This window comes from Periophthalmus magnuspinnatus, chromosome 10 (assembly GCF_009829125.3).
Source record: "Periophthalmus magnuspinnatus isolate fPerMag1 chromosome 10, fPerMag1.2.pri, whole genome shotgun sequence".
NCBI classification, from domain to species: Eukaryota; Metazoa; Chordata; class Actinopteri; order Gobiiformes; family Gobiidae; genus Periophthalmus; species Periophthalmus magnuspinnatus.
Window position 1 is genome coordinate 25,529,597 of NC_047135.1, and position 22,396 is coordinate 25,551,992.

Consider the following 22,396-nt stretch of genomic DNA (forward strand, 5'->3'; position numbering starts at 1 on the left):
TCCCCCATCTCACTTCTTCTCACCTCTCTATACCCTCTATACTTTCTCCATCCCTCTCCCTTTCTCTCAATTCCCTGTCTCTTTCTTCCCTCCTCTCTCTCTCTCTCACCTCTCTACGCCCTCTTTTCTCTCTCTTTTTTCTTATTCTCTCTCCCTCTCTCGCTTTTTCATATACTCTCTCCATCCTTTCTCCAGCCTTCTCCAGTTCTCTCAATCCCCCATCTCACTCTTCTCTACCCTCTCTCTTTCTCACCGCTCTATACCATCCTCTCTCTCTCTACTCCTCTCTCTCTCTCTCTTATTCTTTCTCCATCCCCACTCCCCTTTCTCTCTCTTTTTTTATCCCAATCCCTCTCTTTCCTTCTCCCTTATTCCCAATGTATCAATTGTGGTGCAAAGTAAAGTTTTACCATGACATGCATCCAACTGTAAAGTCAATTTGGAACTCTACAAAAAATAAATAAATAAATAAATAAATAAATAAATAAATAAATAAATAAATAAATAAATAAATAAATAAATAAATAAATAAATAAATGAATAATTAATTAATTAATTAATTAATACATAATGTTTTGTCATTATATTTCTTTTATGTGCAGTTGTGCGTCATCCTGGAGCCCATGCAGGAGCTCATGTCCCGGCACAAGACCTACAACCTCAGCCCCAGAGACTGTCTGAAAACATGCCTGTTCCAGAAGTGGCAGAGGATGGTCGCTCCACCAGGTAACTACCCACTACTAACACGCGTTTTCAACCAGACAAATGTGTAAAGACACCTTGACATCACAGAAAAAGATTTTGAATTTTCATATTACGGGTGTTGAACATTTTGAAATACTGGTAAAAAAAAATAAAAATAATAATAATAATAGTGAATGAAGTTTGTTTTACCCGTGTGTTTCTAGTTTCTGCACATATAATACAAGGTGCGCTATGCAAACTTATGAATTACTTGCTCTTAAAAAAGAAAATAAATGAAATAGTTTTTAGTAAAGACGCACTATGCAACTTTTCTGGTATCTGCTTGTGTTATTGCCTTGCCTGGAATGTTCCACGTTCCACAGCACGGCATTAAACCGATTTACCTTGCTTTTTCAATTATTGTTTGTTATTGCTGTTTTTAATACATTGAAAAACATTTTTACTGTGAAAGGGATCAAATCTTCATAGATCTGACCAGTAATTTGGCATATTTGCGTTATCTGATTGCGTTCACAGAGATAGGCAAGTTTCAAGCCAGTCTGTGAAACATTTCTAGCAAAGCAATTACATCTCCATGGAGACAAGCAGGTCCAAAAAAGTTACATAGTGCGAATTTAAATGGAAAGTAGTATTGCAAATTAGCTTATCGTATAAATCACATAATCTCAAGAAAAAGAACATGAATCTTATTATCATATCAAGTGAAATTGCATGCCGTATTTTACTATAATACCCTTATCACCATTGTATTTAAATGCATTGCAATGTCTGTTTCAGCTGCCCCTAACTGTGCATTATTATTCATTTATACTTTTTGTTCTGTAAATCAATATTTAAAAAAAACAACAAAAAAAACGGGATAAAGTCATCGTCCAACACTTTTCATGTCAAGTGCTTTTAAATCCCTCCTTTGAAACCAGCTTTGATTCATTGAAATTCTGCGCCATCTGTCACTCGGTGGGAGCAGGGATATTTTCTTTCCTCTCACTGTTTTTATTGCATCATTTATGTACCCAAATTGCCATTATACGTCTTAATCCCGTAAATGCATTTTGCCTGTCAGGTACGTGAAATTAATCGGCATTCCTGACTGCGGATCCCAAATCGTTCAGATTTTTTTTTTTTTTTTACGATTGATGTTTTAAGGGAGGTTTCTGAAAAGCAGTAGCAGCCACAAATTGGCGTCACGAGTAGGATTCGCAAGAGGAGTATGATTTTTTTTTTTTTTTTTTTGTGCACATGTCGGAGTGGCTGCAAATTATAGCAATGCTTATCCAGGCGTGACGAGATGTCTTTAAAGAGCAACAGCAGTCGGAAGACCTTTGAGTCGACCTGGGTGTTTAAGTTTAATTAAAAGCGGTGTAATCAGGCTGTCCAGCTCTCTGTCCGTTCCATAGCGCAACAATACAGGAAATACTTGTTCGTGATTGTATGAAAAATAAATATATAGATTTGTATTATTCAAACAGAGTCCATAGTGCAACGGTTTAGCTATTGTTAGTACCGCTTATGGTGTTAGACTAGTATAGATTATATATGTAGGATTCAAATTACCAGTAATTACCAGGTTGACATGGGATAAGTCTAATTCCTTTAAAAGTTATTTTCAATTTTGTAGGATATAGGATTTTAAAGGTGCATTATGTAACATTTTTGCTTAAAGGTCTGCCACCTGCCATATCTGTAGAGAGGCGACCCTGCTTACAGTAAAAATGCATGTTGTTCAGGTTTTGTTTTTGTTTTGTTTTGTTTTGTTGTAATAAATGCAAAATATATCAATTTAAAACATGAATTCCAGGCAAAGACAATAAATTCTCCTTGGAGACATGCAGTTGGGAGACTCTACCAGAAAAGTTATGTAGTGCACGTTTAACTGAACTGCACTGCCAACAACAAACATCCATCAAATTGATCAAACTGAAATTCCTCACCAAATATTTCCAGTTTGAACAAAATGTAAAACCAAAATAATAAAATAAAATGTACAATATTATACTATAAATTTCAGTATTTTGTCATGCCCCTACATTGAGGTGACCGACCTGCCCTTTGCCCTATCTCTACAGTTGGACACAGTTACCCTGACGTTTTGCGCTGTAGCTGGAATTGCGATTTTCCTCGTCGGTTTCTTGTTTTTCCCCTTTTCCTGCGATTCTTCTCCTGCTTGGAAGCGGTTTGGGATTGAGCCAGGAAGGAAGGCGCGGGTGCATTTCTGCTCTGATAAGTCCTTTTGCTGGAAATGGAAATTAATCGGAGTGCGTCACGACAAGAGGAAACCGCACAAAATGACAATAGTATACGCAAGAAAACAATAGACTTTTGCCTATCAAATTCAGGAATCAAACCAGGAGAGACTGTGAAAACTTTCATATTAATTATGTTTGGAAAGCCATATACTAATCAATATTAAAACTAGTAGTGAAAGTAGATGCCTTTAATTATATTGTCTGATAATGTAATTGGTATTGAGTATTGAAAGTATTTTCCTTAGTATTGAAATCAAGTTTGAAATGTTAGTATCATTTTATATGGCCCATAGTTTAATATTGAGATGGGCTGTATGGAGAAAATGCACAGTTAAACCCTAAGATTTCAAATTTGTGAACCATAATAAAAATTAAGTTCATGAATTAATCTCCATAGAGTTATACTGGGCCTTAGGTTTACAATAATAAGAAGAACAGCCTGTCATTTGTCTTCATTTTTCAATTATACCTTTTCTGAAGTCCAAAATGCCAATTTATGGTAAGAACAACTACAATGTGAACAGCCTGGTGGAGTAGCGAAAAAGAATGTCCAAACTAAACTATGTGCAACACTTTCTTGTTCTGTAAAGCACTTTGAATTAGGGACTATTTTGTGTTGTGCTCTACAAACAAACTCCTCTTGCCTCCCCAATAAATGAAGCTGTGCAGTAAAGTTTCTATCCTTGTTGTGCGCTCTTGCTCTGAAATCTTTTAGACTGGACTAGACTTTATTTTTGATCTATTTGTGGAACTTTTCTGAGTATCATTTTGCCAAGCGAGTCCTCATGGTGCCTGTATTTCCCAAGGATACATACGCTGTGTCGCAGCAGAGCTAACACTACTACTGAGGTGTTGTTCGTCTATCTTCTTTTCTACTTTAGCAAGCAAGCAAGCAAAGTTTATTTATATAGCACCTTTCACAGACAACGAAGTCACAAATGTGTATGCTTCACAACAACAAGTGAAAACACAAAAATAACACACATTTACAACAACAGTCAATACAAGAATATGGCAGTCATAGCAGCTCCTAAAAAAACTACTGCAATTTAAACCGCTTGACCAAATAATTGTGTTTTGAGCATGTTGAAGGCATCAGCGGACTCCAGTGACCGCAAGGAGAACAGTAGATCCTTCCAGAGTCTGAATAGGAGTGTGAGGAATCATCAGCAGATTCTGATCCAGAGACCTCAGAGAGCGAGAGGGGGCGTACGGCTGGATCAGATCACTGATAAAGGAAGGACCTGACTATGCAAGGTTCTGAAAGTCAGCACCAAAATTTTAAATTGTATCTGGTAGGAGACTGGCAGTCAATGAGGAGCTTTGAGAATGAGGTTTGTGGTCTTGGCAAAACCAAAATGCACCTTGGACTTAAACGTAACGGGAACATTTAGTGTCTCAACTGAGCTCTTCTCTTTATCCATTCTGCCTTCTTCGTAAACGCCGCCATCTGCGTGTCACTGTGTTGTAGTTAACGCGATTGTAGAAAGCGAACAGCACGCGATCCTACTGGCTAATGGGTGACACGATGCAAAGGATCATGGTATATGTAGTCATCTTAGTCTTTTCCACAAACTCTAAACTATTATTTTGGACACAAATATATACAATTTAATACCGAAAAGAGATCACAACATATCGAGGGAATTTTGCTACTGCTACTGGAACCTAGCAGTTACATAACACATCCTCCTTGGTGCAATTGGTAAGAACAGAAAACAAATGTATTTCATAGATTGCATCTCTTGAGATTAAAGTAGTAATAATTTATAGCAGTTGTTGGCAGATTTACAGTATCATATATTTATACATATAAACATTAAGATCTCAATTAAACCTGCTTAGAGCTCTCTAATACCAATGACTGCATTTATGATGTAATTGGACCTTAAGGAATTGTGCATAGCTTTAATTAGATAAACATCTTCGAACAGTTTCCCTGCGGTTTGTAGCCTTTATATGCTTATAGATGTTTAGACATTTCTTGTTATTTTTCACTGTGTTACATAACTGATTTTCTTCTTTTTTTTTTTTTTTTTTAATATTGCATTCCTCATGTCTACATTGTTTAAAAAAATACCTTCTACTTCTAATACATTTGATGGGAACTACAAAACATGCTCTAAAATGTATCTGATTTTTGTATTAGTTTAGGAGTTCATATTTCTGGATATGTTAACTTTAAAATTTTGAATTCAGATTTTTATTTTTATTTTTTATCATATTCAAAACATTTTGAAAATTGTTTTTTGTTTTTTTTCCTCTTTTTTTATTGACAAGGTGTAAGTACACGTACCCCAGATCCTTACTTACTGATGCTCTTTGTCATTGTGTTACTTAAGAGCTCCAATTAACAGTGGCAATTTAACATTAACAGAAAATAATAATGCAATACTTAATTAATAATACAAAACTTATTCGGTAACTTGTATCATCAGTAATGTCTGGGTATAGATTTTTGTCAAACATATTTTTATTATATTCACTTTTTTATTTATAACTGAATGTTTATATAGATATGTATGTAGCCACAATCACACAAGCGTCTAAGTGAACTATACTTGTTGCAGCCGGACACCCACAGAACTTCAAAACGGAAATATTCCCCACGAATCACAAAAAAGGTATCTTCCCTCTTACATTTGCACGCTTCCTGTTACTAATGCTTTCCCTGCTTATAGTGCATGAAACAGCTTGAGCTCGCATTGCAAAAAGGAATATCCAAAAGTTAAAATGTCATAAATCCAGAATAATTCTTATTCTGTAGTTTTAGTTGTTTCTCATGTATACATTTTAGTTTACAGTTGATTTTTGTCTATGTGTAAAACGCAGACATCCTAGGAAGTACTACTAGATCGTGAGAAGATAAAATATAATGTAATAATATTTTAATCATTTCGAGATGCATGTGTTTTATTATGTAATATTCCTACCATCGGAGTAAAGAAAATTGCACTTGGAATTCGAAAATAAATCCAGATAATTACAAAAAGAAGTTGTAAAAGCTATTCGAAGTACGTGAAAATTAGTTCTAAATTGACTAAGCTGGTAAAAGGTAGATCGTTAAATTAATAACTCAAGTCCATAATATTCTGATTTCAGTTTTTTTTTTTACTTTATTCATTCCTTTTTGCAATGTATTGAGCATAATCTCTAAACTAGCCTTATGCCAGTGTTGAACCTGCTTGAATCAATAGCGGATTTGCATGCACGTCTGGCCGTTTGTTGTAGGACGTTTATGCAGATTTCAGCTCTGTCTTACGAGTGCATTTCTTGGGAGATGTCCACAGCCATGTCTCACCTCTGAACGCCACAAAACCTGGATGGAGCGCTGGAGATTAGCTGCTTTTGTGTGTCTGCTAAATGCATTTCTGTATTCTTCTGTCTGCCTGCATGCTTTTATGTAGAACTGCACGTTATTTAATGTGGAATGATGATAGTTTGCTCGGGTTGAGTGGAATAACATGTAATCAGTTACAATAGATTTGAAAATTGTACAGTTGATGTGTTAGAGATATTGCAAATGCTGTAAATCACGAAATGCATTTTATTTTAGAAGTTAACTAATTGTTTAGCTTATATGGACCAATAGAAAGTGAGTATTCTTAAAAAAATAAAAAATAAAAATAAATAAATAAATACAATTAATAAATAGATAAATAATAATAATAATAATAATAATAATGATAATAATAATAATAATAATAATAATAATAATAATAATAAAGAAATAATAATAATAATAATAATAATAATAATAATAATAATAATAATAATAATAATAATAATAATAATAATATCTGTAATATAAAGAGACTGATAAGGACTTTAAAAAAATAAATTCCAATGAAATTATATAATATACACTAATTCCATAGCAGTAATTCAAGTTTTTGTTATATAATCAATAATTCTGCATACATTCTATCTACAATGTAACTTGAAATGAGGAATGTGGCATAAGCCCTTGACCCAACGACTTGGAATGAATTAGAATTGGCAATCTTATAGTTAGAGGACACAGGCTTACCAACTGTGCCACCGTCAAGTATTTTTACTCTGGGACATTCAAAACCGATAATACATATGTGTAGTGTAAAAGTCAGCACTTAATGTAATGTAGATTTAATTATGAACAAAAATATCTACTTTTTTTACATAAATACAACCTCAAAACAAACCTAGTATATTGTGATGTAAACTATTGACCCCAGCTTTTGCATTCCCCCCTGCTCTCCCGTCCTTATGCCCCCCTTACCCTGTCAGTATGCATTATGCTGTTGTTTTGTGTGTTTGTGTTTGCTGGTCGCGCCAAAGCTGAGCCCGCCCGACAGACCACCACCAAGAGGAGGAAACGGAAGAACTCTGCCAGCAGCGCCAACAGCAGCCTGGGCACGGCGGCTAGCAAGAAACGCAGTCCGGCTACCAACTTCAGCCTCTCCAGCCAGGTACCTGTAAGCATCAACTCCTCCGTCATTTATGCTCTTTTTTATGGCTCTGTTTTAAAACTCCATGTCGTGCTATAAGCTGTTTTAATATTTTGGGGCATTTTAATGTTGGTATTTTATGCACCTTATAAGTTACTATATGTAACTTTTCACTACGAGAGCTGCTTTGACTAGAGTGTTCCACGATGTTGTAGAATGAATTGAAGTAATCCTAGAGAAAGAAGAGGTGTGAGAGTGGAAGTCTAACGCAGAGGAAGTTTATTTAACATCAGTACCCATCAGGGACTCATAGACACTCAGCAGATTGTGGTATTGTCAATTCAAGGTTATGCTTCTGTTATATGGAGTATTGTACCAAAATGACTACGTGATGCTGCTGAATTCTACGCTTATCACAGATTAAGAAAATAAAACTGGAGAAAGAAGTAAGTACAGAACAGTGGGTGTTTGCCAGTGCCGGTGAAAACGGGTTGATCGGCAAAATGGCATCTTGAAAATAAGCAATTACAGATTGCTCAAACTTGCACAAATCACTTATACAGTAGTTCCTCGTTTATCGCAGGGGGTTACGTTCTAAAAATAACCCCTCGCCACACACTTTATGCACTTTTCTCAGACAGGCATTAACATTTTTCACATTTCTCTCATTTAAACACTCTCAAAGTCCAAATCTTCGTAGGCGCCTTTGTCGGTGCAGAACGTTTCATCGACATTGTGGGTTTTGTCGGGGAGAAAACTTGCAAATATACAGCACTTCAGAGTCACACTGCGATCAAACATTTATGTAAGTTTGGCTGAACGCATTCTGTACTGTACAGGAGACACAGCACGGAGGAGACTGATTGATAATGGTCTAGAGTCCCTCAGCCAATCAGGACGCAGAACACAATGTACGTTCATACGCTGTAAAGAAAAGCATGAAAAATTGCAAAAAAAATAAAAATAAAAATCTGCAAAACAGCGAAGCCATGAATTGTGAACCTCGGTATAGTGAGGGACAACTGTACAACTTTGAGAGGGTAAATGAGACGGGAAAACAACGTTAACATGTTGAAAAGTTCTGAAAAGTCAGTTTTGCATGATATCTCTGCTTTAAACAGTGTATGGTAAAAATGTCAAAAATACGTATGTTTTTTTGATTGTCACAAACTCGAAAATCTCTTAAGCTTGACATGAGGCCTTAATTCCACCTCCTGTTAAAATGCATACAAGCATCATACATTTAATCTGGATTTTCTGCATAATGAATATAACCAGTTTGAGAATAAAGAATAGAAACAATATTATTTACCTTTTTTAATATAGCTATAATTGAATCAAGGTACGCACAAAAGTTCCTATGAAGCTTAGAACAGTTTGGACCCAATATTCCGCCCCCCCATCCCCCTATGGAATCCTACAAAAAAGAAAATTCCTCGTAGTATTGTGGTTATTAGCTTTAATTTATTTGCACAAATGAAAAAACAAAATTACCAGCAGGAGGAGAGTGGAGTGCAGTGAGACAAAGAAAGCCCAGAGGAGCTGTACCAAAACATGGGGAAACAAAACAGGGCTTACAAGGAGAGGGGCACAAATGGCTTTAGAAATGATCAAAAGAAGAAAATAATATGAATGCACTTATAAATATTACCAAGACGCGACTGGCTAAGTGTTGTTTGGATGTGATGCTAAGTAATTGCTATTAGCGTGCTGTCTATCACAAAATGTGTTGTTTTTTTTTACAATCACTACAGTCTTAAGATTGAATATAATTGAAGAAAAACAAAAGATTATTCGGTATAGTTTTGGATGAATTATAATGTATCCCCCAGCTCACTCATTCATGAAGTCACATTTTCAAACTATTTAACAGACAGAAGAAGGAACGACGTGTTAAGTGTCTTGCTCAAGGATAAAATGGAAGTAACCTGGAGTTGAAGCACCAACCTTGAAGTTATTGGGCATATGCTCTACATACTGAGCCACCGTTGCCCTCAGATTGACCTAGAAGTCTTAGAACAAAATGCGATATTGTAAAGTTCACATAAAGACGGTGTAACTTTTCAGGCGGAGGGTCTGCCATCGGCTTGTCTTCATCAAGATGTTCCACAGTAGGGCATTACACGTATCTATCTCAATAATGACAAGTGTGTGACAGCACCGGGCCAAGTTACAGGTCAGATTTGTGGAGAGACAAACCCATTCAAAGTTCAATTGTATGATTTTTGAGGTTTCTGAGCAATAAAATACCAATAATTAAACCAATGCAAGATAGATCACTTTAATGCCATAAGGTGGAACATTCTGAGCAACGTACTTTCCACCAGAAAACTTACACATTGCACCTTTAATAGATTTTAATTGTAAGTTAAATGGTAAGTTTGTAAGTTGTTTCAGTTGGACTTGCTAATATTTTTGTTGCAGTTTTCCTTAGTTCCTTTCAAATTCTTTACGACCCTAAATTTATGATCTGATGATTACAATCTATTTTGCGTCCGTGTCACACAAGCACCACAAACCAATGAATGCAAAAACGATTCAATCTAATATATTGCTGTGCTAGTTAAACCATTTCAAATGCGTTAATATTTGTTCTTTAAACCAGTGCACCAACCATATTCTTATAGCTTTGTATTTCTCATGAGACCAGCAGTTTTGTTACCGCTAAAAACCAATGTGTTTCGCCCCATATACTTGTTCATACATCTCATTTAAAATGTAAAGAGACTCGCCTGCTATAGTCCAAAGTACACTGGAGACCATTACCTTTAATTGACTGCATTTACTGTGTTAAAGTGCTACCCCAGTCTCTGCTCACAGCCCGGTGCACACACGGAGCTGTGCAGGCCTGCCACCAGCTGCTTTTAGATTGTCCAGTGTCTTGCTCAAGGACACAGCGGCACAAGGACAGGCAAATTGTAAGCCACAGCCATTATCTATTCAACATTGACTATTTGAAAAGTTACTAAAATAGGGTTGTCTATATTTTTGGCAGAATATAATCATGGTAAATGGTCAAATTTTTATATAGCGCTTTTCCACCTCCATGTCAAAAAATCACACGCACTTTCATACACCAGTGTACTCCGACACTGGGGGCGAGGAGGGTTAAGTGTCATTCATCTGTGGGACCTAGAATCTCACCATCAACCTGTGTGTAGCTGACAGTAATGTGTCAGTATATTTGTTTTCAGAAGTCAGTTCAAAAATGATTGTTCTATATTTGTTGAAATTATCAAGTTGTGTCAAAACAATGCTGTCTTTATTTTATTAATTGTATATATCTTTTATTTGTAAAAAGAATTTACCTTTTGTGAGTAACATTAGCGCATGTTTAGCCCAGGAAGTTAAACAGAGAGAGAAAATAGTAGCCGCGAAATGGTAAAGAGATAATCAAGCGAAATGCAGAAAAGTGCAAAGAAAAGACGTCAGAGTTCAAAATACGCTTCCACTTAACTACCGCTTGTGATAATAGCGAACACGGTAAACTTGATTTGTTTTTGTATTTATTTCAAGAGTTATTATATGTATCAGATCTAAGAAAATTCCTTTATCTGTCTTTTAGTTTTCACAGTGTTGAAGGTGTGGAAAGAGCGAAAGGGAATAAATATTGACACACATGAACATCAGTATGGAGCGTGAAGTCCTTTTTTTATGAAGAAAACCAATGATGTTTATGTCAAAAGCGGGATTCAAACCACCAACCTTCAGCTCAGTGGACCAACTCTCTACCAACTAAGCTACCGTCATCCCAATTATCCACCATAATCATTTGATTTTGCATAAATTAATCCTTCATTTGAGATGGTGCCAAATATCCCAAAGGCCCACCTTGCCACACTATTTTATTGAAATGAATGAAGTTGTGTATTAACTTGTGAAGTAGTGTTTACTCAGTAGTTCAGAGTAGGCGTCTGAGGGCTGCATAAAAGCTTTCACTGAATGAATTTTGCTAATTTGTTTTAGCTTGGCCCACAAAGTCAAATTTTCAAGCTTGCAATTCAAAATCAGCATTGCATTTCCTCATATGTTGACAAAATGTTCGTCTATAGCAGTTAATAACAGTAGGTTGAAATTGATTTGTAAATGTAACTGCTGAAGATACAAATACAACAATGCAAAACTATTTCAACTTGTAGAGACACAAACAGACACTGAATGGATACATTTTGGCACATAGGACATGAGGGACAGGCCATAAGATAAAATAAAGGATGTGTTTTGGAAAATATCTCTCCTGATGTCTAGATACTGGTGGTGAATAGGAGGAGATCCGGATGGCTGAAGGGGCTGATGCTTCTGCTGCTGTGCTGGAAATTATAGGGTAAAGGAAGGTGGCTGCACATAGAGATAGAGCATACATTTTTAAGACATGAGGGGTTTTCCGCTTTGGACCCCCACGATAAAATGTAAGTAATAGTGGTGGGTGATGCTGACGTAAAATATCTGTTTACAGTGGTCCCTCGTTTATCGTGGGGGTTACGTTCTAAAAATAACCCGAAATCTGCAAAGTAGTCAGCTTTATTATTTACAGTTACTATGGAGACACGGCACGGAGGAGACTGATTGACGTCCCTTAGCCAATCAGGACGCAGAACACAATGCGCTTTCATACGATTTAAAAAAAAAACATGCAAAATTGGACTAAAAAAATCTGCGAAACAGTGAGAAAGATAAACCGCGTTATAGTGAGGGACAACTGTATATATATGTATTGATCAGGTTTGAATACCGCATATAAAGTATAAAGGAACTGTCAAATTAAAACCCTACTGTAACTTATAGCCACTCTTGTATTTCTATGGAGAGTCTTTCGCAGTTTAGTTTTAACTTTCTATTTCCATTGAATCATGCAGGTGTCATGCCACCACCAAAAAGTTACACGGCGGTTGCTTTAACCACCAAAGTGCATACTGTAATTGGTTTAGTCGATACGTTCAACTTTAAGAGACACAAACAGACACTGAATGGATACATTTTGGCACATAGGACGTTAGTGTATTAATATGATGCCTTTTCTGTTGTTCGTCAAAATACATACATCTTTTATATTAAATCCCTCTCCCCACGGTTGGTCTGACAATGCCGACCTATCCCCAAGCCTCTCTAATTAGCCACACAGTTCAGGGTTAAACAGCCTCTTCAGTCACTTCCTCTCCTCTCATTCATGTACAGACTCATTACAAAACCTACATATAGCACTCCCCAGTTTATTATTCTTTACCCACAATGCACTGCTGGAGCGGGGGTCATTCCAGTCCAGCTGAAAGTCTGCTGATACCGACTAGACCAGGGATTTGTCCATGTTAAAGGCTGGCTTCTTGGCACTAATGCCAGCGGTGTAAACAAAATTCATTCAGGGTGATGGGGCGTGTGCTCTCATTGCATTCTGGGTAGTTGTTATACAAACACCTCACGTCGTATTTTGGTGAATAATATTAACATAGGCATAGATTTTGACTTGCAAGTTGTTGATAATGATTTTGTTTAATGCAGTGTGTAGGGTTTGTGAATTGACTGGCGCTAACTTGTTTTTTTAGGATTGCAGTGTTGTAATAGAAGTGACATCTACATAAACAAAAATCGAAACTGTAATTCACCAATATGAGTAAAATTTAATAAAAATACTAGTAAAATAAAATTAAATGAATGATTGCGGCTTGTGTTTGTATTTTTGCCATACTCTTTCAAGCATGTAAGTACATAAGGTAGCCCAAAAAAGGATATTTTTGTATGATAATTCATTGCACAAATGTTTCAAAATTCCAGATTATTTTTAGAAGATGACTTAAGCTTGAGTTCAGTAATGAATATTTTCTGATATATCTTCCCAAAATGTCTGAACATGTGAAATTGCATGTGAAATTGCAATGACATAGATGAAAAATAAAATGTTTTGGGGGTCGATTTAAGGGTTTCATTCATTAAAAAAAAGAAAAAATCCTTACCTTTTACTATTTTTCAGACAAGTAATAGCAAGCGGTGAAACTTCAAATGTATTCTATGTCTGTAATGCTAGGTTTGTCCTATTTTACATTACATTTGTAGAGCAGATGGTTTGAACGATAGAGCAGCCTTATGTATACAATGCACAGTCATCTGCCCAGCCAGATTGCCACCATCCATTAGTCATTTCAATATAAAAACAAATCGTTAGTCAGCACTGGATCCATTATACAGTCATGCATTTTTAATATGTTAGATATTAAAATATGTAACAGCGATCTGTGCTGCTGTATAATGTTTGCAGATGACAACTTGTGTGAATGGAAATCAAGATGGCAGTACACGGTATAAGGTTAAGTTTGGTTTGTCATTACACCTGCAAATACAACAACATTCAATGCGGAGTTAGTTACTATTACCTACCAAATGTAGATGTTTTTATTTTTTATTTAAGTTTATATGTTGTAATAAAGTTGCACGACATTTCTTTTTGTGTAATTTATTCATTTGCCATATCATTTAGCATTAGATAATTAACTATTTGTGTGTATCCTTGTGCTTTAATGCATATGTCATATTTTTATTGCAGTACTTCCATTGTATGTTATGGTAAGTTGGCTGTCCAGTTGGCAGTTAAATTTCTTGTATTGTCTTTGCAACGGTGTCCTTAAGCAAGACATTTCAGCCTACGAGGCCACTGCCACAGTATTGCAACCTTATTTCTAGGGCTGCAACTAACGATTGTTTTTGCTGATTGATTCATCTAGTGATTATTTCTTTCATTAATCGATTAGTTGTTTTGATCATGAAAGGCCTGTGAAATAGAGATTAAGCTGCAGTGAAGCCAATTTAACTTTTCTTTTGTCATTTGTATGTAATTCCTGATCTGCCTGAGTCATACAACCACTTTTGCCAACTTAAGACATGTTTTGGAGCTTATTTATGATCCGGTTAATGATTATTGAACTAGTAATGGTTGATAGCCCCTCTGTTGTGTAATATCAAGCATTTATGTTTCAACCAGTGGCCCGTCCACCCCATTTTTTCTTTGCTATCTGAAAAAAGCTGTTCTAAAGCCATGCACCTGCCCAAAACTGAATGCATGAGGATTGGTCTAACAGTTATGCACACTTTAAGCTCCACCCCTGCAGCCAGGTAACTAGGAAGCTGCACATGTACAGAGTTTGCACTACAAAAAAGGACTAGCTAATTCTGTTTAAACAACATATACACAGATAGGTTGCAAAAATGCGTTTAGTTCCACTTTAAATACCCACTCCTTCTGTGGTGTGAAACTAAGGAACCCCAGCATTAAGTTCTCTATAACAGTACACATAAGTCTTTCTAGACATAATATTTCTTTGTAGCACATTTACCCCTGAAATGAACTAAATGTTGTGCAAAACTTGTTAGTAGCAACTGCAGTGTGATTGGTGACGGTTGAATAAGTCGATGGCACAGAATGATAGCCACTTCTCCGCCCAATACTATGTAGCTTTGACCCGTAAAGTACACCAAGCCTTGAGTACGCCTGGGTACCACACTTCACACATTTTAATTTAAAATGTGATACTTTTGCTTCCAATTCAACAGTGTTTTGTTTTTCAACCTTTTTTTTTTGTTAAGTTAGAGCACATTTTCTGGTTGAAAAGATTCTGCAACACACCACCTACTAAAACATTACCAACAATAAAATGCTTTCTCATTAGATGCAGTCGGCACGAGGTGAACTTATTTTGACCTCGAGAGCTGCTTATACAATATATCTGTACTCTGTAAGACAAATTTTGCTTAAATACATAGGGAAAAGCTGGCAATGCTTCTCCGGCACACTGGTTAAAAATCAAGTCTGTTTTCTATGTACAAAACACATACTTGTTACAGTTAGTTTGGCCCTGTGCCAGCTTTTATTATCACCAATATCTATATAGGCAACACACGTGCCCCTCGCCCACCCATCAGCACGCGTTCTCTCCCACATGTACACCACAGAGCCCCACCCTCCACCACCACCACCCCAACCAGCACCCAGCCCACCCCCCGCGGTGCATTCACGTGCCTCCTAAAGCACGGGAGAACACGGCGCTTACATATGTTGCGCGTCTGCCTGTCTTTGTCTGAGAAGTTGTTGGTTCGTGGCTGAGTCGACGTGAGCCCAATGATAATAAGCAGTGGACTTTGGATAAGGGAGGGAGAGAGAAAGGGGGGGGGAGAGGGAGTTATGCACCGAGCAACAGTGACCTCTAGTGGTGTGAGTGTGGTATTGATTGTGAAGTGATTTTGTTAAAGAGAAATGGGCTAAAGGTTGTGACAGTTTGATTTTTAGCAGTATTACAAAATCACAGTCAGTCCCACTGATGTTTTTCTTATTTGTCAAATTGGCCACTAAAATTCTCAAAAACAAGATACTAATCGATACTAAAACTAATATTAAAAATAAATACTCAATTGAGCAGGTATCAGTATTTAAAAAGTCACATTCACAAGAAAGAAATGAACCTTTCCTGAATAGCTTTAGAATTGGGTTGAGCTGTATCAGAACAAGTATAAGACCATGGACGGCTATGGAACATACGACTCAGGGATTACACAGTTATAAGACTATATGCTAAAACTATTATTTAATGTTGAAAATGACATTCTATTCTCTGCATAAAAAGAGTGCTTCTTTTATTATCATCGTGGTGTCAGAATCTATATTGAGTATCCAGTTTGAAATGTTAGTATTGTGACACACTACACTATTGGTTACTATCTTAATTATTATTAAAATACAATGCTATAAAAATCAGTTAACTCAATACATAGTCCATTTCCAAATAATATTTGAACATTCTTAAACATATCTTATAATTACTTTATTATTATATTCCATATTATATGTTTTAGTTTTTTGGGTTTTTTTTCTTCATGTTATGTAGACATAAATAAGAATGTTACAATAAGTAAAAAATATATTTATATATTATAATATTTTAAATTCCAAATTTTTCATTGTATTTATTTGGCCCTCTGCTTTTTTTTTTTTTTTTTTTAATCCATTGAAAAAACCCCACATTTATTATATCATGAAACTTTTCACCCCTCCCCGTGCCAAATCACATTCCTCTGTCTGGGAGTCCCTAACAGTCAAAAATGGCCTCCAAACATGTGACTGCTAATCCCTGCAAAAAAATATGCTAATGAGTCCGCTAAGCAGCAAATAAAGCATGGCTAGCCCCAATGCTAACTCTTAACGAGATGAGTAGACAGTATTAATTAGCTCACAATTAGCACTCCCCGGTCTCTGACTAGCCACCAGCTGTTTGCTATGTACAAGATTTTTTTTCCTTTTTTTTGGCTGCGATGTTGGCCAGAGGTGGGTTGACAGGCCCTCCTTGCAGGAACAGATGGCAAATGCATGGCTTGTTGGCAATCAGCGCATTTTTAGCTAATGACTTAATTAGCTATGCAAATTGACAAATCAGTGTGGATATTGTCATTTAGTTGAAAAGCTCACCTAAATTAATTAGCGTGATTAAGGCATAGTGGGGTGTACAAGTGGTCGCCAGGGGGGAGATTTTTTTTTTTTAGGATTTCATTGCAGATAAATAAATGCTGTTCAATCAGAAGAATGAGTAATAATTAGTAGAAGTGATTTGAGATTTTTAGAGTGCGTTGTTGACTTCATGTGTTTGTATGTTGACATGGGGCGTGCTGTGAAAGATTAAGTGACTTAGAGCGTGGCTTTCCTATAATTCAGTGGAAATGAAAGTCAACACAAAAACTGCTTATAACTCATAAAAACTAAAATAATAAAGTAAATACATGCAATTAAAAAGTTTGCACGTGAGTAAATTGGGTTATAAAGGTTCAAATGCATGATAAACCCCATTACCGGCTTTGGTGTCTTTTGTTGTGTCCATGAGCAAGACACTTCATCCACCATGCCAATAAAGCACACAAAGCTGGTGATGTGTCTGGCTCATTGACACACTGGAAATAGTAGTGGGAATGGAACTACCAACTAACTAGGTAGTTGATGGAAATTAAATGACTACCTACTGCTTAAATTATTCAATTGGTGGTAAGTGACAGCGTGATTCCAAAGTTTTTTTGTTTGTTTTTTTCCATTAAAAAATACTCGAGAAAATGAAATCTTGAGCATACATATTTAAATACATCATCTTAAAACTCTAAATAAGTCACTATGGAAAAACATAAAATAATTGGTGTGGGAAAAGGTCACAGGTCTACAGTACAGTTTTTATATCTAGTTTAATTAAAGGTATAGTATGTAACTTTGTGGAGATGGCACGTCCTGAATGATTCCATGAAAATAGAAAGTTAAAACTATAATTTAGTCAATTCTTCCGGGAGATAATGACAATGTGTTTTTTTTTGACAATGTTTAAATCCAGGCTCAAAACAGTTCTGTTTAGCTGTGCATATGACTGAAAGGTTTTTATTCTGCACTCTTCTGTTAATTTTAATATTAATTTTATGATGACTATTTGTGATTATTTATGTTTTGATTTGTGTGATTTCAATGTCTTTCATATTCTGTAAAGCACTTTGAAGTACTTTGTGTATGAATTGTGCTATACTATATTTTTGCTATATTTTTATTGGTCTTTTTTTTGCAAACAAACAAAATAGATTCAGATAGTAAATGTCTCAAATATACTGGTATCAGCACAAATGATACATCTAAAAAAAAATAAAACACATGCTAAAATGACACATTTGAAAATACGAGCAAGCTAAATATTGGTTTGTATGACTCGGCATGACTGTGAAGGAAACTATCATACGTATTATTTGTCTAGCCCGTGCCCCCTCCTGTCCTCCCCCTGTATTCTCGTGTATTCTCTGTATTCCCATGTCCCAGGTCCACAGCACACAGGTATATGGCGTGTGTGATTGCAGAGGGCTTATCAGTCCCAGTGCTGTGTGCACACTGACACACATGGCCAGTCAAGCATGGGCTCCAGCTAACTGTACACCTCTGTCCACAAGATCACCACGGCGACTGGTGGCACGGGGCTCCCTGCTCAATGAAAGGTTTACTTTAAGGAAATATGTCATCTTATTCCACACAAACATTTAACGTTAATTTACATGTATACTACGTATCTTTTCTGGTGGAGAGTCTGCGATCTGCTTGTCTCCATGAAGATGTTATTGCTTTGCCTGGATTAAGGCATTAAACATATCTATCTCCATGGAGACATTCAGATGACTCCACAAGGCCATATTTCAAGTCAGTGGAAAGGCGAGGCCGATCTTGACAAGAAAGTAAATGCAATATTTTAATGTAGATATTTAAACGTGCACTATGTAACTCTGCATGGGTCGATGGAGGAACACTAATCTGTCTTATACTTTATTGCTAAAACATGCATACTTACACTGTGAGCAGGGTCACCTCTTCACAGATATGACCTGTAACTTGACCTAGTGGAGTCACCTACTTGTTTTCTATTGAGATAAATACAGATGGCTATAATGTGGACTGTGGTTTCCTGGTTATAATGCTATGTACTTGCGCGCCTTATGTATCATTGAGTAATCCTGTCTCCCTCTCCTGAACTAAAAATACTTTGTCCCACCTTGTGACATCATTAGGTGGTAATACAATTTGTGCTTCTTCATGTTATTAAAGTCCATACAACTTCACCAACATTCAATTTGTTGTCACTGATACAGCTCAACAGCAAGCAGCTATTGTTTTAACCTTATTTAAACTGCTTCACTACTCCCTGCACCAGCGATATGCAAGCTCTCACGCTCTAAGGGAATATTCCTTCAACATTTCATTGAGGGTGTCTTGAGGTTTTATTGGTTCTGTTTCGTTTTACCCGATTATAACATTGAAAATTTAAAGTACAACCATACAGCTATCTTAAGACACGCATTTGAACATTACACCTACACACTTAGCAACCCAGATACCTACCCAGATTACCATGGGTGACGGAATTTTCCGCTCTAACAAAGGCTAAATAAGACACGGGTGTACACTTTATGCTCACATTCCTTTACATGGCTACATCAGATAACCTGGATAATGGATAAATCGGAGTCCTTCCCCGCTGTGACCTGCTGCGAGGGGCTAGTCTGATGAAACATGATGAGTATTGATTTGGGGGTGGGCACAGCGCTGGGGGAGTCCACTGTCTGTAGGCTGCATTTGAACATATTGGATTGGCTATAGGATCAGTGGAGCTGCAGATTTGGTTGCAGACGGTGGAATAGTATAGCTCAGATATGATTGGTATGGCACATTTTGGTTGAGTAATTGCAAGAAAACCTGGCAGCCCTACTACTGTGTTCATTGACGTGATATCCATTTGGAGTTCTGCATTGCATCGTTGACTCAATGATCTCAATGGACTCAATGACTCAACTACATTGATTTTTGTGCCAAAAAAGAGCAGATCGACTTGTTAAATATATGTTAAGTTATATTTAACCATATTATCTTATAAAGTCCTTCATTTGAGGCTTGAGAGCTTAGAAATTTACAGTTTTTACCTACCCCCTGTGTCCACCTACTGCATTCCAATCAAAGCAAGTAAGGGCTTCTATCAGTTCTGCAGTTTTTAACAAGAAATCAATGGTTCCATTTATATTAGAGCAGTCTTGAGCAATAAGCAACATATAAAATAATGATCTACATGTTATAGGTTAATACTGTGCTAAATACCCATAGGGAAAAACAGCAAAGTCTTCTTCAAAGGCTTTTTTCTGTATTTTGAAGGTGCAGTGTTGTTGCAATGTAGATTACATTCTTCTTCTTTTCTTTCTTAAATAATTCTGTAATTTGAAGGTGTATTTAGAAAAGTTGGACTGGTATTCTTACATTGTAGTTGGGGTCATTTTGAATTCAATAACATTAGTTGCTACTGCGGAAAACTAAAGGAAAAAAGTCTCCGAACCTTTCCCAAATTTGCCCAAGAAACTACACAAATATGAACTGTAAAGATGTCAGTTACGGGACTCATCTTGTAAATGTTAATAAGCATTTTGCCCCGTGCTTCAAAGGCGCTTGATTAAATCCTATTCTTTTTCTAAGGACAGAATTATGAGGAGCAGACGGTGTGCATACTCATTTATGTGAAGCAACGCAAATGCTAGCCGGTGTGTGCATGGGGCTAGCTGCAGCGCGTTCACTTGATATTCACATGGTGCGTTGGTCTGGAATTAGATGAAACAGATATGCGTTCATTTCTTCTCTGCTGATTTCTCACTCATTTGAGCATATTAATTTCTGAATGTGCTCAAGGCTAAACACAGACAGTCCAAAAACAAGGACGAGCAGTAGGCGATGTTTTCAGAACCTTGGATGTTATGAAGGTGAAGTTATGTCTAGGTTATACAAGTTGAAAGTGTCTGTTCCATTGCAAAATTTGACAAATTGGGCCATGCAACAAAACACTAAGTTTTTCAGCATCTCACTGCTAAATTAAAACTTACATTTGTAATAGTTGACATGTAAATTGCAACGATTTTACACAATTTAGGGAAGACATATATTTTGTTAGACTATTAAAAGGTCCAACCCTTGTTAATTGTGATATATTGTGCAGACTAGCTAAAAGAAATATTGTTTTTGTAATGCTACTCAGCACATATCCATTATGTAACATTCATTCTTATTTTCCCGCAGGACGTGATGGTGGTGGGGGAGCCGACCTTGATGGGGGGAGAGTTCGGGGACGAGGATGAGCGTCTGATCACGCGGTTGGAGAACACGCAGTACGACGCCACCAACGGTCTGGACGACGACGATGACTTCCACAGCTCGCCCGCCCTTGCCAACAACCCGCCCTGGAGCACCAAGCCCCCTAGTGGTCCGGAGGGGAAGGCCGAGAGCACAGCGCCGCAGCCCACTCAATAAAACCACAGGGGGAAAAGGATAACAATGTCAACAATTCCAGAATGGGACTTTTTGGACTCTCTAGGGTGGATGTTATGGATTTTTTGGGAGATTTTGCTGCAAAAAAGGGATATCTACATTTGTTCACATGACTTTAATTGAATTAAAGTAAGTACGTAATAAAAAGTGTTAATTTTGTGAACTAAAATATTTCGTGACAGTTTTTTTGTCAATGTCATGGTTTTGACGACTAAAACTAAATTCGTACTAAAAAGTGATCATACTGACTAAAATGATGACTGAATGAATAAAAGGAACTTATGGAAACTAGCTCCAAGACCCCTTTTCCATCCCAGAGCCCCAAACCAGACCATAAATAAACTCAGTGTTCAAGGAAATTGTGTTTACATGCAATGCAAAATACATGCAATGCACTACAGTCTCGAACATATTACCAGAATACTGTATTTTATGAACATAACATTTTGTCAACTAAAACTACAAACAATAATTTGAGAGAGACTTGATTAAAACTAAATAAAAATTGTCAAAAGACCACTGTCACATAATGAAAACTTTTTAGACAAGACCATAAAGATTTATTTAGAATATTTCTGACTACTTTTAGGACACTTTTATTATATTTCTTTTCAATCAATACTGTTTGTGAGTTAAGCAGAACTGTAATAGTTACCACTCTGGCAGCTACAGGTTGCTTGAAATAAGAGAAATATACTCAACTGGTGAGAATTACATTTTTACATTGAACAATTCAAATAATATAAATTGATAAACTAGTCAAAACTACTCAAACTTGTATTTTATTCTGAATTCCAGTCATTTCAATCAATGTAGCTATCCATTTTTGCAGCAAAAACTCAAATATTCGACTTTTCTTTGGATGCTAAGAATTTTGGGAGAAATCCGGCACAGCAATACCCACAAAGACACGAGCGCATACAAGTGTGTATGTGACAATATGTAAAAATATCAACTTTTTTTCCTCTTCAGTGGACAATGGAAGAATTAATTCAACGTTGGATCAATACTGGATTGGTTGAAGTCGTTTAGGAAGCCAGCGGGGAGAACATAGAACAACAAAAAGCAAAAACGTCCAAAATGGCGAAATAGCAACAGAAAGCAAAGAACTTTCTTCAAATGAGAGATTGTTTTGGAGGCAATTTTGTTTTTATTGCGAATCCAGTGGGTTT

The 22,396-nt window shown here is 36.5% G+C and overlaps 1 protein-coding gene across 4 annotated transcripts in view; it reads left to right on the forward strand.

The window, feature by feature from the left end:
- The window catches only part of ldb2a (LIM domain binding 2a), a 127,979-nt gene extending 106,243 nt beyond the window's left edge, over positions 1-21,736 (forward strand). The window contains exons 6-9 of one of the 4 annotated variants that reach the window (XM_033974491.2): positions 603-726; positions 5,522-5,575; positions 7,269-7,405; positions 20,976-21,736. In XM_033974491.2, coding sequence (XP_033830382.1) covers positions 603-726; positions 5,522-5,575; positions 7,269-7,405; positions 20,976-21,206 — 546 coding nt within the window. In that variant the 3' untranslated portion in view covers positions 21,207-21,736. Of the gene's footprint in view, positions 1-602; positions 727-5,521; positions 5,576-7,255; positions 7,406-20,975 lie in introns of all 4 variants that reach the window. The other 3 variants (XM_033974492.2, XM_055224795.1, XM_055224796.1) reach the window with 3 other exon arrangements.
- Positions 21,737-22,396: the final 660 nt, after the last annotated feature.